This window comes from Aspergillus versicolor (genome assembly GCF_001890125.1).
Source record: "Aspergillus versicolor CBS 583.65 unplaced genomic scaffold ASPVEscaffold_1, whole genome shotgun sequence".
In the NCBI taxonomy this organism is placed as follows: domain Eukaryota; kingdom Fungi; phylum Ascomycota; class Eurotiomycetes; order Eurotiales; family Aspergillaceae; genus Aspergillus; species Aspergillus versicolor.
The window spans coordinates 4,797,910-4,811,000 of record NW_024467524.1 but is presented as its reverse complement, the minus strand read 5'-3'; the positions used below and the strand labels follow the sequence as shown (position 1 = coordinate 4,811,000).

Here is a 13,091-nt window from a genome sequence, read left to right as displayed (position 1 = left end):
TGCCCTGCTGCTCGACTTATTGGCTCAGGTTTTGGCCCCTTCTTGTTCTGGTTTGGCATAATCGGGCACAACCAACAGGCAGTGCAGACGGCTCGAGTTGAGTGGCTCTGGTCGTTTTGGTTAAGGCACAAGCCATCCGCAGCCGACCGGGTGTTATTGCGCCACGATACGCAGTTACACTGGTTAAAGTCTCCAGCCCGACTCAGGGAGACTCTACTCTACAGGGAGACTCTACTCTAAGTCTAAGCCCAGGAAGATCATTACGGGATCCTCGACCACCCTTTTATTGTGGGCAACATGAGGCTCAGTCTATCATGGGTATTACTATGCACCGGGGACTCGGTGCAGGAATAAGCTACGCAGGTGACAGATTCAAGGCAGGGTAGCCATAGGCTTTTGTATATTTATTATATTAGTCTATTTTACTTTATTCCCCTATTTCTCATTAATAGCTACTGTCATAATGCTGTCGACAGACGCCGAAGTATACACTTCCCAAACAGGCTTAGCGCCCCACACTCAAAATCGCAACCGTCACTCACTCCTCACAGTCACTCACTGCTCTCGACACCACACCTCCCGAGCTCTACCTCGCCCAATCCCCCTATCGACAAACCGGCACCTTCAGATAGTACCAAGGAGCAGTCTCCGCCCGCCGCCAAAATGGTCGACATCGTCCCCCTCTCCTCCTACCCCTCCTACATCGACCTCCTCCCCGCAATCCAAACCTGCAACATCACAAACCTCCCCGAGAACTACTTCCTGAAATACTACCTCTACCACGCCCTGACCTGGCCGCAACTCAGCTTCGTTGCCGTCGTGCGCCCGCGCAACGGCTACAAGAAACCAAACGACCTCTCCGGCCAGTACCCCAAGGTTGTCGGGTATGTGCTCGCAAAGATGGAGGAGGAGCCGACGGACGGGGTACAGCATGGACATATTACAAGTTTGAGTGTGATGAGGACGCATAGACGGTTGGGGATTGCAGAGAGGTTGATGAGGATGTCTCGTATGTTTCTTCTTTTCACATTCTACGTAGGTTCCGGAACGCTTGCTAATTACGTTTACGTCTTTGTTTAGAGAGGGCAATGGCTGAATGCCACCGCGCTCAATTCGTCTCTCTGCACGTACGTGTATCCAACGTGGCCGCCCTCCGCCTCTACCGTGACACACTCGGCTTTGAAGTGGAGACTGTCGAGAGCAAGTACTACGCCGATGGCGAAGACGCGTACGCCATGCGCATGGATCTATCGAATATGTGGCTCAACTGGGCCGAGATTGAGCGGATGGACCGGGCTCGCCATGCGAGCGATGAGAAGGATGAGGACGAGGGTGATGAGGTTGGCGAGGCCGGGAAGAAGGACGAGAAGGAGCAGGAGAAGATGGTCAAGGTTAAGGTTGGGAGAGGTTTGGGAGTTGGTGAATTAGTTGAAAAGAACGAGGCCCAGGCGGCTTCGTAGGTTGATAGCCTATTATATCGGTTGGCTAGAGTCAAATAAAGGAGCAGTGTTGAGCTGTACGCCTAGGGTTGGAAACTTGAATGGATGGAGTGATCATAGCTTCATTAAAGACGTGCAATCGAGGACTGTAACTAAGCCACTACCTTCAAGAAAGGGAGATATCAAAATGTTGAGAAGAATATGTAACAAGACAAGAAGGACCCCAAGCCCCTGGCTCACCCAAAACACCATCCGTTATCATATCACATCAAAAAGAATTCCAACCGCTCAAAACGACCAAGTGAGTGAGTGTATGCATGTAGATTTATTTGTTTTCCTTGCCAGCTTTCTTCTTTTCCTCCTCTTTATCCTTTCTGGCGTCCTCACCCTCATCTGAGCTGGCACTCGGCGTGCCAATCGAGCTAACCGCGCTGCTTTCGGAATCTGCCTCTGTTCGCTGCTGCGATGGACCTGTTGCACCAGCCCGGGCAGCCGTACGGTTTTCTCTATTATTTTCCAATTCGAGATTCTCCAGCCGCTGCTCCAGACTCTCCTCAGGCGGAGGCGCCCCAGAACCAGGACCAGAAACAGACAAAGACACAGCCGCAGAAACAGAAGCTGGCTCCTCGCCTCTAGCCTGACCCCTCCGCGCCCGTCTCTGTTGCCGACGTCTAGTCCGCTTCATCCGCCTCTGCTCGCGCTGCTCCTCCCTCGCGCGCCTCAGCACCTCCCGGAACGCCTTTCTCGTAGCCCGGAGCTCCTCCTTCGCCGCGCGCCGCTCTGCCGCGTTCCGCTGGCGATCCTGGGGTGACTCCCACCGGCCCCAGCTGCTTCGGCCTTGGCCCGAGGAGGGGTCGTTATGTCGGGACTGGTTGCCCCAGCCGTGACGCCAGCGACCGCGGCCGGAGATGCGTGCTTGGCGGCGGGAATCGCGCAGAGCGTCGAGTTGGCGGCGGAGTTCTACGGCTGCTTCGTAGAGGTCGCGGTCGTGGTGGTCGTCTAGGGAGAGGAGTTGGGCGCGGACGGTGGCGAGGTCCGAGGAGCTGAGTTCGGAGGTTGTGGAGATGGAGTCGATTGAGGAGAGGGAAGAGTCTGAGGAGACGGAGCAGACGGAGTTGCTGCGGGGGCGTTGGGTTGATGATTGGGTTGATGGTTGGAGTGTCCGTTCGGTGGTTGTTGGTTGTGAGGTTTGTTGTATGGTTTGTTGAGTAGGGTCTGGGGTGGTTGTCGTGTTGGTTGCAGTAGTAGCAGTAGCAGTAGGTGGTGGATAGTAGTAAGGGTAATATCCCTGCTGGGGCGCACCCCATCCAGAAAATGCGGCTTCAGCTTTGCGCCCGCCGAGGCCTGCTTGCTCTTCGATCCAGCGGCCGTGCGCCAGGGCTTGTTCTTCAACTTGTCTACCATAATGGGCAGCCTGCTCCGTAATGCGATCGCCGTACTTTTGAGCTGATGAAGCAAGACTCGACAACCATCCTAGCGGTCCACCTTTCATGCTTGAAGTTTCATACTGTTGAGGGTATTGATTGCCTGTCCAACCCCACGGCTGGTACTGTGGGTATGGATTCTGATAAGCATGGGGATTCGCAGGATGAAAGAACCCGGAACCCTGCTGCGGCGGAAACGGAGCTGGAACGGCGGGATTCGGGTATCCATAAGGCATTGGTGGCTGTCCTGGATACATACCAGCTTGCGGATATCCCGTTGCTGCTGGGTGCGCGTTAGGCGGCAAAGGGTGTCCTCTACCGGCTTCTGGAGCTTGGGTAGTTCGATTATCCTGCGTGGCCCTCGTAGCAGCTGGATAACAACGAGGACAGAGCGGGGATATTGGCGCAGCCCTGGGATCCGTCACATAAAAGAATACGATCCGGACAGCACGAAGCTCGAAGAAGTCCTGGTTCCATTCCTTCATAACAGTGGCGATGCGTATCTCACGCTCCTCATCCGTCTCTTGTGGCCGATCTTTTCGATCTCGTCGAATCTCAGCCCTGATTTGACGCGGGAGTTCCGCTGACGAGGATGCAAGACCTAGATGCGGAGGGAAGAGGTGGCGCAAGAACATATCCCAGTCCTGCTGAGCGATGAGCTCCATCCGCGGGTTCCAGCATCGAGGACGACGGGGAAAGTCTTTCACTTGGCTCCGCGGGTAGATGGTCATATGGTGCTCCAGCGTCTGCCCTCCATCCTCAATTACAGGTGGTGGCCGTTCCGCAAAGTAGGCGGCGGCCGAGGTGAAATGAGTTGGGATAGGCGCAGCACTTGGTCCATGAAGTCGCGCATCCCCACCGCGAAGGCGGAGAAGACTAGGGGTTGCATTAGATGAGGAGGTTGCATTTCTGTTGCTGTTCGATGGCGCGAGTAAAGGGTCTACAGCGGAGTATGGCGGCGGAGGCGCCTCATCTGGGTCCATGGCGGGGGTCGACCAAACACCGGATATGTGGAATACCAGAATAGACAGATTATAGCGTTAACAGACCGTCATACATAGCGCAGAAAATGCGATGCGAGCAGTTCTAGCCCTCTGGGCGGCGCGTACTTGGGAGGCACCCTGGTCTTGTAGAGGTTGATGGTGGGTGCAAGGCAGCAAGATTAAAAAGGCACGCGGCGACCAGCTTGTTCCACCAACAACACTCGAGCGAAGGCAGCACCGTAAGACGGACCGGTCGGCTTATTCGCAATAAGATTTAGTCCGATAGCGTAAATTACCAGATAATTGCCAGCACGCGGGATGGAATCAAAGATGAAGTCTCATGGCGGGCGGAAACAGCGGTAATGGTGATCACGGGGCTGCTTTAGTCCGATTGGTCGAAACAAGCGCCACCAACTACTTTCTATAAAGTATACAGAGTATAGTTAAGTTAGTTGGAGAATCTGGGGAGATACTCAGATACAATTCAAATAGATAAATCAATTATTAGACAACTAGTGATTATCGAGATAAAAAGCAATATCCCGTTTATATCTATATCCTACTATTTGCATGGTATCTTATCAACAATCCTCAACGCCCCAGGGACGACCCGTCTACACAAGGCACCAAACTCCAGTTTTGGAACGCTCGCAGACCAAAAGAGAAAGAGAGTTAAATCAATCCCATGCATCTCCCCAGCCATCATCTTCTTCCTCGTTCTTAGGTTTTGTGTCAATCTTTTTAGCAGGTGCAGCAGCAACCTTAGGCTTTGCCGTCGAGCTAGGACTAGCGGTCCGTGAGGCCGGTGTCGTTCGGGAGCTGCTTAGGCCTTTAGGCAGCGGTTTCTTGGCTTTCGACTGCGCGGCAAGCCACCCCGCAAAGTCCGGCTCACCGCCATCGTCGTACGGGACGGGACTTGCTTTGGGTTTCGACGTCGCGCTGGTAGGAGAGATAGTCGACGGAGCATTGAATGGGTCTTCGCCATTCCCCCATCCATCTTCGTCATCATCAATCGCTCCCCATGCATCGTAGACATCGTCTGCAGGCTCAGGCTCCTCTCTATGTACTGGGACGGGGTGTGCTGACAAGGAGCGACCCAGGGGCTGGACTGAAGGCCGTAGTGTGGCTTTGAATTCATTAGACGGCGTTGGGGATGCTGGCTTCGTCGGGCGAGGAACGGATACTGAGCGTCTGGGATCCTCGGCGGGTTTGGTGGATCCCGCGGTAGGTTCGATTTCGCCGTCAGCTGTTGCTATTTTATTGGTGAACGAAGAAATGGCCCAGCCTGCCCACGATTTGTCGTTGGACGTTCCGATACGGGCCGCATCCTTGGGAGCATCCGAACTTGTTGTTGCTGGGAGAACTGTGTCGGCCATGGTATTGCCAAACTTCCTGACACGTTGTAGGTACATGTCCAACGTTTTGTTGGCCTGGTCCCTTATGAGCCTGTGAAGATTGTTAGCCAATGACTACACAGGAGTGATTGTTGGTGACGCACTTTTCCCGATCAAGAAGAGCAGGACATATGGCAGGCAGAACTTTAGTCGCGCAATCCTCCTCCGAGAAAACCTCCACTGTTGCAGATAGCGCCAACAAGCCAGCGTTGCGAGCATGAACAAAGGGGTCTCGAAGAGCACGTGTGAAAGCTGCAACGAGAACCTTCGCTCTCGACTATAGGAGCTATTAGCTTTGGTCCAACAAGGATTTCACTCCCACTTACACCTTGGCCCAGGTTCTTCGCAATCTTCCCCAAGCAGATAGTAGTATTTGTCCGGATGCCCGGCTGCTCATCGTTGGCAGTCCGCGCCAAAAATTTAAGGAGTTCGCCATTAATTGTTCGGTCACTTAGTTTGTTAATAACAGGCAGGACAGCTTTCACCGTCTGTTCTCGAACAACGGGTGCTGCATCTGTGAATCCAGAGGTCTGCAATACAATGTCAGTATGCCCATGACTTCAAATGACGTAGCAAACTAACCATCTGAGGGAATATTTTATCGTTAACTGTCTTCTGAGAAAGGTTCTCAATCATTACCGGCAGATGATCAAGAAGACAGACTCGGATAGCTCGATCTGGGTTACCAAACAGGCGAACAATAACCGGTGTAAGTTTAGCATTGAACTCGTCCTGCGATAGCTTCCCTCCGATCTTCAGAATAGCAGACAAGACCTTTGGGCCACCGCCTCCAAACTCGACAGATTTTAACAGCTCCGGTAGAACTTTCATCTTGAAGTAGTCCTCCGGGAAATCTTCAGATAGATTTTCGAGTTCACTGGTTCCGTCAGAATACAGCCTCTAGAAGAGTTGTTAAACAAATATAGGAACTCACTTGAGAAATTCCTCCCTCTCAGACTCATTTTTCAGACCTAAGCTGTCAATATCGTCCGTCAACCGAATAAGCGGTGTCTCGAAGAAGCCACCGCTCTTCTTTCCTTGTTCAACAAAGTGCGCCGGGCTCAATCGTAGTTTGGGGTTGGCTGTGCCGAGGCGCTTATAGCTCTGGTGCATACTAGGCGGGATATTCGTCGTCTTACCGACTTGATCTCCGCCTGAAAAGCTGCCATTGAAGACCTCGAACACCAATATCGCTAGGCCATAGGAATCGACGGCCGTTAGAGGGTTGCGCTTGATCGCATCCCAACCACCCTTTACAACCTCTGGTGGTGTGTATCGAGCGGCGTCCGGTACGAGACTGCCATATGTCTGCGGCCGAGTCAGCGGTGTGACAATAAGATTGTTCCCAAATAGTCACTGACATATATCACCGCCTGATCATCATTCATTGAGCTTAATATCTCGAATCCCCCGAGCTTCCACTCGCCACTCTCACTTGTGTATACCGAAGACGCCCTCACGGCGCCGTGGACAGACGCAGCGTCTCCGTTGATGAATTTCAGGGTGGACTAGATCACGCAGAAGAGAATTAGCAAACGCTTGACTCAGGCGCGAAGTTGAGAGCATACCGCCACTGTACATAGCCCCCATTTGGAAGTTTCTTCACTCAAACTCCTGCGCTTCACATGCCAGGAAAGGGGCACGACTCGTTCCGTCACGATGTAAATAGTAGTCTCAGTCTAGACCATATGAGTATCTCCCCTTGAGAAACAGCCATTCAAGGCGTAACATATGCGAAAATACCTCAATAGTATCCAAAACCTTAATTGCCCCGGGGTGTCTCAACGTTCGCGATTTCCGCACGGCGTTCTTTGCGAGCGGCAGACGGGACTTATTTGTGGCAATTTCGAAAGTAAAAATACTACATGTTGAGCCGTCTTCCTGTATTAAACAACGCGATATAGCGGTATATTAGCGCCGTGTCCGTGAACAGTGTGGCCGCAGGAGGGCGATTGGTGGTGGCGTGCATACCCGTTTCGTTGCGTTGTGAAGTGTCCAGATCGAGTCGGAGACATCGACTCTATCTCCTAGCGAGTAAGGAAACGAGCTGCCTTTGGCCATCGCAGAGGCGACGGCGGATTTGAGGAAATCCATGGCGGTTGTTCAGGTTATACGCTGATGTTCCTAGAAGTAGTTTGTTGTTGCCGGCTGAGTTGGTCTTTTCGGAGACACGCCGCGGGCTCGGAGGTCCGCTCGGGGACGGGGATGAGAGAACGAGGAGGGCGGGCGGAGGCGAAGGATGCAAGGGAATCCAAAGGAACTGGAAGGCGGTTTCGGTGTTCCTGGGCGATCGTCGCAGGAGAGTCTCGATGTCTTTGGTCTCGTGGAAGAATAACCAGCGATGGGCGCTGTACCCCGCCCCCGATCTGGCTTAGGGCGTCTGGAGCCGGAGCTGGAGCTCCCCTGCTTCGATCGTCTCTTCCCTCTTCTCTTCACTCGCTTCACAACACCGCGTCATGTTCTACGCACCCTACTGCTCTGATTCAATTCTCGAATACAATTCACTAACCCAGGTCACCTGGACTAACCGTTCTTCTCAACATATAAAGCCGCATGCAGTACGTTCTCATCCGTCTTTCTTTTCTTCTTCCCCATCAAGAAAAAGCTGGCCATGTGCCACTATCAACACCCAAAGATCCAAACACCCAATTCTACCCACCATCCAAAAGATCAAGATCTCCAATGATGCTACTATGGTAAAAGGTCAGACCGCGATCCTCAACCAGACACTCCATCGCCGAAGGAACTCCCACCAACACGCCAAACATCGCGACAACCAACACATGCACCCGAAATCCCCTCACCGGTCCGTCCGCATTTTACGTGCAGCTCAAAGCCGACCTACTAAGTCTACCTACCCGCGTATCCCAAGATGCAGGCACACTCTTCTTAAAAGGCACAAGGTCGAAGTCGCAAGACCCACGGCATTGTCTACCTTGGAAAGAATGTGTACAACAAGAAACACAACCTAGCCGCGTTCTGGGGTTTCTGATCCGCTTTTTCTCCATGAGGAATTACAGAAACTAATGGCTGCGGCGAACATTGTGTTGGCTTTGCGAGGATTACATTATACTGCAGGGATCATCGGGTGGGTTGGACTAGGTTGGGATTAAGTTGGGTTGGACATGAGTGTGTTGTCGAATTCGGTGCATTGGTTGTTGTGAATCTTTTTGGCTAGGTGAGAGTACCGCGGCTGGGGTGTTTGGTTTTGGTGAATGAAGACCAAAAAAGAAACTGAAAAGACCTGAGGAGATCTCCCTAATTACCCTCGTTCCCGGCAGCAAATGCTTCGCAGGTTAGGAAACATGGTGCTAATGGGCTGCAACAGAACCGCTTTGGGTTCGACAGAGAAGTACAGAGTGTCTACATGCCTGATATTATATGGCACGTTTCATTCGTTGTCCAACCAATATCATTTCTTAAGCTTGATCACTATCTCACTCCTATTCTCACTCGCCCGTACACACAATCCACGCCTGATTTGGAACCTAAATGATAAACCCCCCAGCCTTTAAATTTCTCCCAGCCACAGCTGTCATCTCAGGTAGTCTGAATAGTAAACGGGGGGTTACATGAATGATAGGCAACTGCAATCCATGCACAATAGCATCGACGTAAATCGATTCAGATAGTTGATGTTCTGATAAATCACTTGCATGGTCCCGGTATAGTATACGGAAGAGAGGTCGGGAATCGACGTGGGCACGGTAGAACATCAGTCCCGAGCAGCAAAGGCAATGGTAAACTCCATTCAACAAATTGCCCCTTGGGCCTACCCCTGCACGCTTTTGATCTGACTAGCCAGCCCCCTCTTGGAGGAGGATTCCGTCAATCTCAGCTGTATCTCGTTAGTAAGATGCTCTCAAAAGGACATAACACTCGAGAAAGACTAACCAAAAGATAGAGATTGCACCCGGCTCAAAGAAGTATATAATCCATGTGCCCAGAACGTGCACGAGTTATGAATAGCTTCTAAGAACGTAGTAATGCGGAACTTTGCGAAATGCTGTAGCCCCCCAGGCTAGCGAGGTGACTTCTCGAACTCGAAATGGTATTGTCAAAACTGCGTTCATCTAATCTCCGAGGGACTAAAGTAAGAGGGCTCTCGCGGTAGACTGATTCACTTGATTCACTTGATTCATTTAGATTCTTCCGCGGTCTCCTGGGTCTGGCTTCCGGATGCCGGAGGCGGCTGAGCAGCCATTGGAGGAGGAATCTGGGGCATCGGGTTAAAACTGCTGCTTGGTGTACGGTGCTGCTGATGGGGCGGTCCGTAGTGATGTGTTTGATGAGGGCTAGATTGGAAATGTGGTTGTTGCTGGGGGTAGTTGCCTCGTGCGGGCGGCACTGGAACTCTGTTAGTAAACATGGATCTTAGCTGTCGGCGTCAATGTAACATACTGTGACCTGGCTGCTGTCCAGGATACACCGGCTGCTGGTGTTGCCCAGGAGACATGTACATAACATGCTGCGGAGGCTGTCCAGGTTGAGAATTCTGATGCATCATAACCGGTGCGCCACGGCTAGGACTAGGGTAGCCGCCATGCGGCTGGGGTGGTGGGACATTGGGATAGACATGACCTGGGGTCGGCGAATACATTGGCATTTGGGGCTGGAATGGAGCCTGAGGAACTCCCATATATGGCCCGCCCGAGGGCTGCTGCACCATCATAGGTGCTGTCATACCAGCTTGTGGGTTGACGAACTGAGGAGCTCCTTGATAAGGCCTCATATGAGCCGCTTGCGGCCCACCCTGGTTCATGTAGAATTGAGGAACGGGCTGCTGGCCGTACGCAAGCTGTGCATGTGGCGCCATAGGTGATGGATATCCATGTTGAAGCCTTGGAGAAGGGAACATTTGGGATGTGGACGCAGACATTTGCATACGGTGCGGATCATCGAAGTGCGGCGGGCCAGATCCGTGGTGTTGTTGAGGGTGAAGGTGGGGTCCATGAGGAGGGCCAGAGGCGGGAGGCATAGCTGAGGTCTGCTGGAACTGGTAGGGCAAGTGTGGCTGGTGTGGCATCTGTGGATTCGAGGCGGATCGACTTTGAGGAGAAGTTGGTGATGATTTGAACATCTGCATATAACTCTTCTCTTCCTCTGGACTGTTGGCAACTTTCCAGGTGGGGAGAGTGTTATAAGCAAATGGAATGCCCCCGTTAGAAGTATAGTCCCGGTCAGTCTGTTCTGCGCTCTCTTTCTTCATACGCTTAATGGGATTGAATTGATCCTTCAGAGACGGTCGTTCGGAGATAGAACGCGGCTTTTTCGCACCAAAGAAAGCCGATGGGCTCTTGGCGCGCGAGTCAGGCTTCGAAAAGGTGGGTGGGTTTGATGCACCGGGCGTGAATGTGCTGGCCGCAGGGTTCGGCTTGAATTCCATGGCCTTCACATTGAACTTTGATGCCGACGACGACGGAGTGAGAGCCTTCGTGGGACTAGAAACGTTCGACTGGTCGTTAGTAGTTCCAGTCCGTGGCTCTTGAATGGGCAACGGGTTTGGAACTGGCCCGGAAGGCGCACCCTTCCGCTGCTGGAGATTATCGGCGAGCCGGTGCCCGAGCATTCCCGTCGCTTGACGATTTGCGTAAAATGGTTGCTGCTGGAATCGACCTCCGGGGCCGCCTTGGGGACCAGTTGGGGGGTACCCCTGGCGGCCACGAGGGTAGGTGGGTCGGTCTGCTTGTGCTTGTGCTTGTGTTGAGACGCTTTCCTGACGGGCAGGCAACTGGGTTTTCTCCGCGGGCTTTTTCTGTTCGACGGCAGGCGTGCTAGCAGTAGACTTAGGTGTGTTTTCCTCGGAGCCCTGGTGGGCTCGCTGGATGATCGCTTCCTGTTTATGAGGGTCTTTGGCGAGAATGGGTACCAAGTCCTTCGGGACTGGAGTAGCAAGCTTGAAGTTTTGGGAGAACTTCATCAGCTCGTTGAGCTTGATCGTTCGGTCGTGGGCAGCCTGGTTACGGCGCCGTTGGTCCAACTTGGATCTCTCGTTGTTTGCAAAAATACGGAATCGGTCCACGACTTCAATCTCGTAGTTATTATCGGGAGGACCACCTTTCGCGCCACCAGGAGTGGTAGAGGATGCCTTGGGAGCGGGAGCCTTGTCGGCAGCAGAGCCAACATTCGTCGCGGGTGCCGCAGGAGGCTGCTGTAAAGTAGCGTCCTTGTCTGGTGGCGTCGTGACCGGGGTTTCTCTTGTGCTGGTCGCACGCTTGACAGAGCTTGTGTATGGCGGAGCGGCAGCAGTCAGTTGGTTGGAATTCCTGAGCGCAGGTGGTGTGTATTTGTTGGGCTGGCCAGAAGCCAATGGTGGGAAATTCTTTTCGTCCCGACGCACACCGCTGTACTTGTCTTCCTCGTCGCCGCCATCCGGTGCCTGAAGCCCTCGTTCCTCTCTAATGTGGGCATTGTCCACATCGCTAGTCTCAATTTCACGAGCAATGCGGGCAGCCTCAGCTTCCTTTCGCTTATAGGTCGGGTCCGAGCGGTCAATGCGGGTAGTATACATGTCCTCATTATAACTGCTTGTAGCACCAAAAAGCCTGGCATTTGTTTCAAACTGATCCCAGGTCTTTGTAGCGGTCGATGTGCTCTCAAGAGATAGGTCAGCGTCTGCGTCCGCCGCGGGTTCCCAACGCTTCAACGTTCGTTCCCGCATGGCAAGATTTCCGGAGATATCGGCATCTGTCCTGAAACCGGTAGAGGCTCCTGGAATAAAAGTCAGACACTATAAACGGTCCAAAGAACTAGCTTCATGGCAATTTCTGGGTTGTCTGGAGGCGCTCAAAACCAGAGAGGAAGTGGGACATACCATTAGGTTTTGCCAGCACGTCGGTCGTCGTGACATTGGCTACAGAAACATCAAGCACATCGTTCATGTTAAACGTCATGACATGCTCTGGTGCCGACCCGAAGAATGGACTAGCGACGTCGCTTACTCCGTTAGCTCGAGACTGGTCTTGTTTGGATTGTCGTTGTGTCATCTTGAGAGTGATCGAAGACTCGTTGGATTCAAGAGATGAGGAAGAGAATATTCCAGAGTATTCGTCGCCATTTCGCGTAGTAACGGTAGCGGTAAGTCCCTAGAGAATGATGAGCTTTACTCCACATTATCGAAATATAGCATGGTTGTAGACCGTACAATGAAGCTAGTAATTAAGAACAGGAGGCGGTCGTGAGCGTGGTTATCCGGGGTATTTGACTCATTTGCGGCGGGTTTAGGAGAAGACGATGGCTTTTGGGTCATGTTTCCGTTCTGCTGAGGAAAAGAGGGACGCTGGGTAATTGGGTTCGTGCCTTGGGTCCAGGCTTTTTGAGAATTGCTGCGCCTGGAAACGATGATTGTTGTCAGCAAAAGGATGTTGTACGTAGTAGGCCGAGTGGAGAATGAAACAAGTCAGAATTGAGAGGGGGGGTATTGAGACGTATCAATGGATGTCTGTCAAAAGAAAGCAAGGACCTCCAGCCACAGTGGACGACTACAAGACGCATGCAAGTAAATATAGTAGTGATGGTGAGTCAATGGTGCATTGAGGCCATGGTGGTAAAAATGAAGCGATGAATCGCTGCAAAAGGCTGATTGATGATGTTAGGTTTTGGGGCACAACGTACTTCTGCCCGCCGTCGGCCGGGCTGCCACTCTGTCGTCTGCCATCCGACGACTTGGAATTTGTGCTAGGCCTCAGCGAAGGCCGGGAGCCTGAATTCTGTGTCGATGCATTGCCAGAAGGACTGTTCGCAACGGGGGCGGAGTTGACAGTGGACGAAGCCATGGTTCGGCTCTAAGGTCGTAAAGAAACGAAGCTCACGCCGTGTGGTACTTGGCACGACGGAGAGCCTCAGCGAATT

General features: G+C 52.6%; 5 protein-coding genes across 5 annotated transcripts; 2 read left to right on the top strand and 3 right to left on the bottom strand.

The window, feature by feature from the left end:
- Positions 1-663: 663 nt before the first annotated feature.
- ASPVEDRAFT_121140 (peptide alpha-N-acetyltransferase complex A subunit ARD1) lies at positions 664-1,460 on the top strand (the record flags this gene model as incomplete). Its single annotated transcript, XM_040805857.1, has 2 exons — positions 664-1,009; positions 1,081-1,460. 2 exons carry the CDS (start codon positions 664-666, stop codon positions 1,458-1,460), a joined length of 726 nt encoding a protein of 241 aa, XP_040663390.1.
- Positions 1,423-4,317, bottom strand: ASPVEDRAFT_301654 (uncharacterized protein). The gene has a single exon (XM_040810327.1). It carries the CDS (start codon positions 3,844-3,846, stop codon positions 1,765-1,767), a length of 2,082 nt encoding a protein of 693 aa, XP_040663389.1. The 5' UTR covers positions 3,847-4,317; the 3' UTR covers positions 1,423-1,764.
- A 69-nt stretch (positions 4,318-4,386) lies between these two features.
- Positions 4,387-7,556, bottom strand: ASPVEDRAFT_37042 (COPI-interacting protein CEX1). The gene is made up of 9 exons (XM_040811370.1): positions 7,212-7,556; positions 6,984-7,121; positions 6,809-6,919; positions 6,602-6,748; positions 6,175-6,548; positions 5,823-6,117; positions 5,567-5,770; positions 5,345-5,517; positions 4,387-5,292 (listed from the first exon to the last, which is right to left on the bottom strand). Exons 1-9 carry the CDS (start codon positions 7,332-7,334, stop codon positions 4,524-4,526), a joined length of 2,334 nt encoding a protein of 777 aa, XP_040663388.1. The 5' UTR covers positions 7,335-7,556; the 3' UTR covers positions 4,387-4,523.
- A 37-nt stretch (positions 7,557-7,593) lies between these two features.
- ASPVEDRAFT_301682 (uncharacterized protein) lies at positions 7,594-8,470 on the top strand. Its single transcript, XM_040810330.1, has one exon. It carries the CDS (start codon positions 7,697-7,699, stop codon positions 8,210-8,212), a length of 516 nt encoding a protein of 171 aa, XP_040663387.1. The 5' UTR covers positions 7,594-7,696; the 3' UTR covers positions 8,213-8,470.
- Positions 8,471-9,195: 725 nt separating this feature from the next.
- ASPVEDRAFT_301831 (putative PAB1 binding protein (Pbp1)) lies at positions 9,196-12,581 on the bottom strand. The gene is made up of 4 exons (XM_040810331.1): positions 12,385-12,581; positions 12,055-12,325; positions 9,642-11,951; positions 9,196-9,587 (listed from the first exon to the last, which is right to left on the bottom strand). The coding sequence occupies exons 1-4, from the start codon at positions 12,487-12,489 to the stop codon at positions 9,379-9,381; spliced, it is 2,895 nt and encodes a 964-aa protein (XP_040663386.1). The 5' UTR covers positions 12,490-12,581; the 3' UTR covers positions 9,196-9,378.
- Between the last annotated feature and the right edge of the window lie 510 nt (positions 12,582-13,091).

Excerpts from the sequence above, each read along its gene's own strand:
- ASPVEDRAFT_301654 (XM_040810327.1), bottom strand. The coding sequence starts at position 3,846 with ATGGACCCAGATGAGGCGCCTCCGCCGCCATACTCCGCTGTAGACCCT.
- ASPVEDRAFT_301682 (XM_040810330.1), top strand. The coding sequence starts at position 7,697 with ATGTTCTACGCACCCTACTGCTCTGATTCAATTCTCGAATACAATTCA.
- ASPVEDRAFT_37042 (XM_040811370.1), bottom strand. The coding sequence starts at position 7,334 with ATGGATTTCCTCAAATCCGCCGTCGCCTCTGCGATGGCCAAAGGCAGC. Across the intron at positions 5,518-5,566 it reads CGAAGAACCTGGGCCAAGGT|TCGAGAGCGAAGGTTCTCGT; the intron begins GTAAGTGGGAGT and ends TAGCTCCTATAG. Across the intron at positions 5,293-5,344 it reads GCTCTTCTTGATCGGGAAAA|GCTCATAAGGGACCAGGCCA; the intron begins GTGCGTCACCAA and ends CAATCTTCACAG.
- ASPVEDRAFT_301831 (XM_040810331.1), bottom strand. The coding sequence starts at position 12,489 with ATGACCCAAAAGCCATCGTCTTCTCCTAAACCCGCCGCAAATGAGTCA. Across the intron at positions 11,952-12,054 it reads CGTGCTGGCAAAACCTAATG|GAGCCTCTACCGGTTTCAGG; the intron begins GTATGTCCCACT and ends CTTTTATTCCAG. Across the intron at positions 9,588-9,641 it reads TGGACAGCAGCCAGGTCACA|TGCCGCCCGCACGAGGCAAC; the intron begins GTATGTTACATT and ends ACAGAGTTCCAG.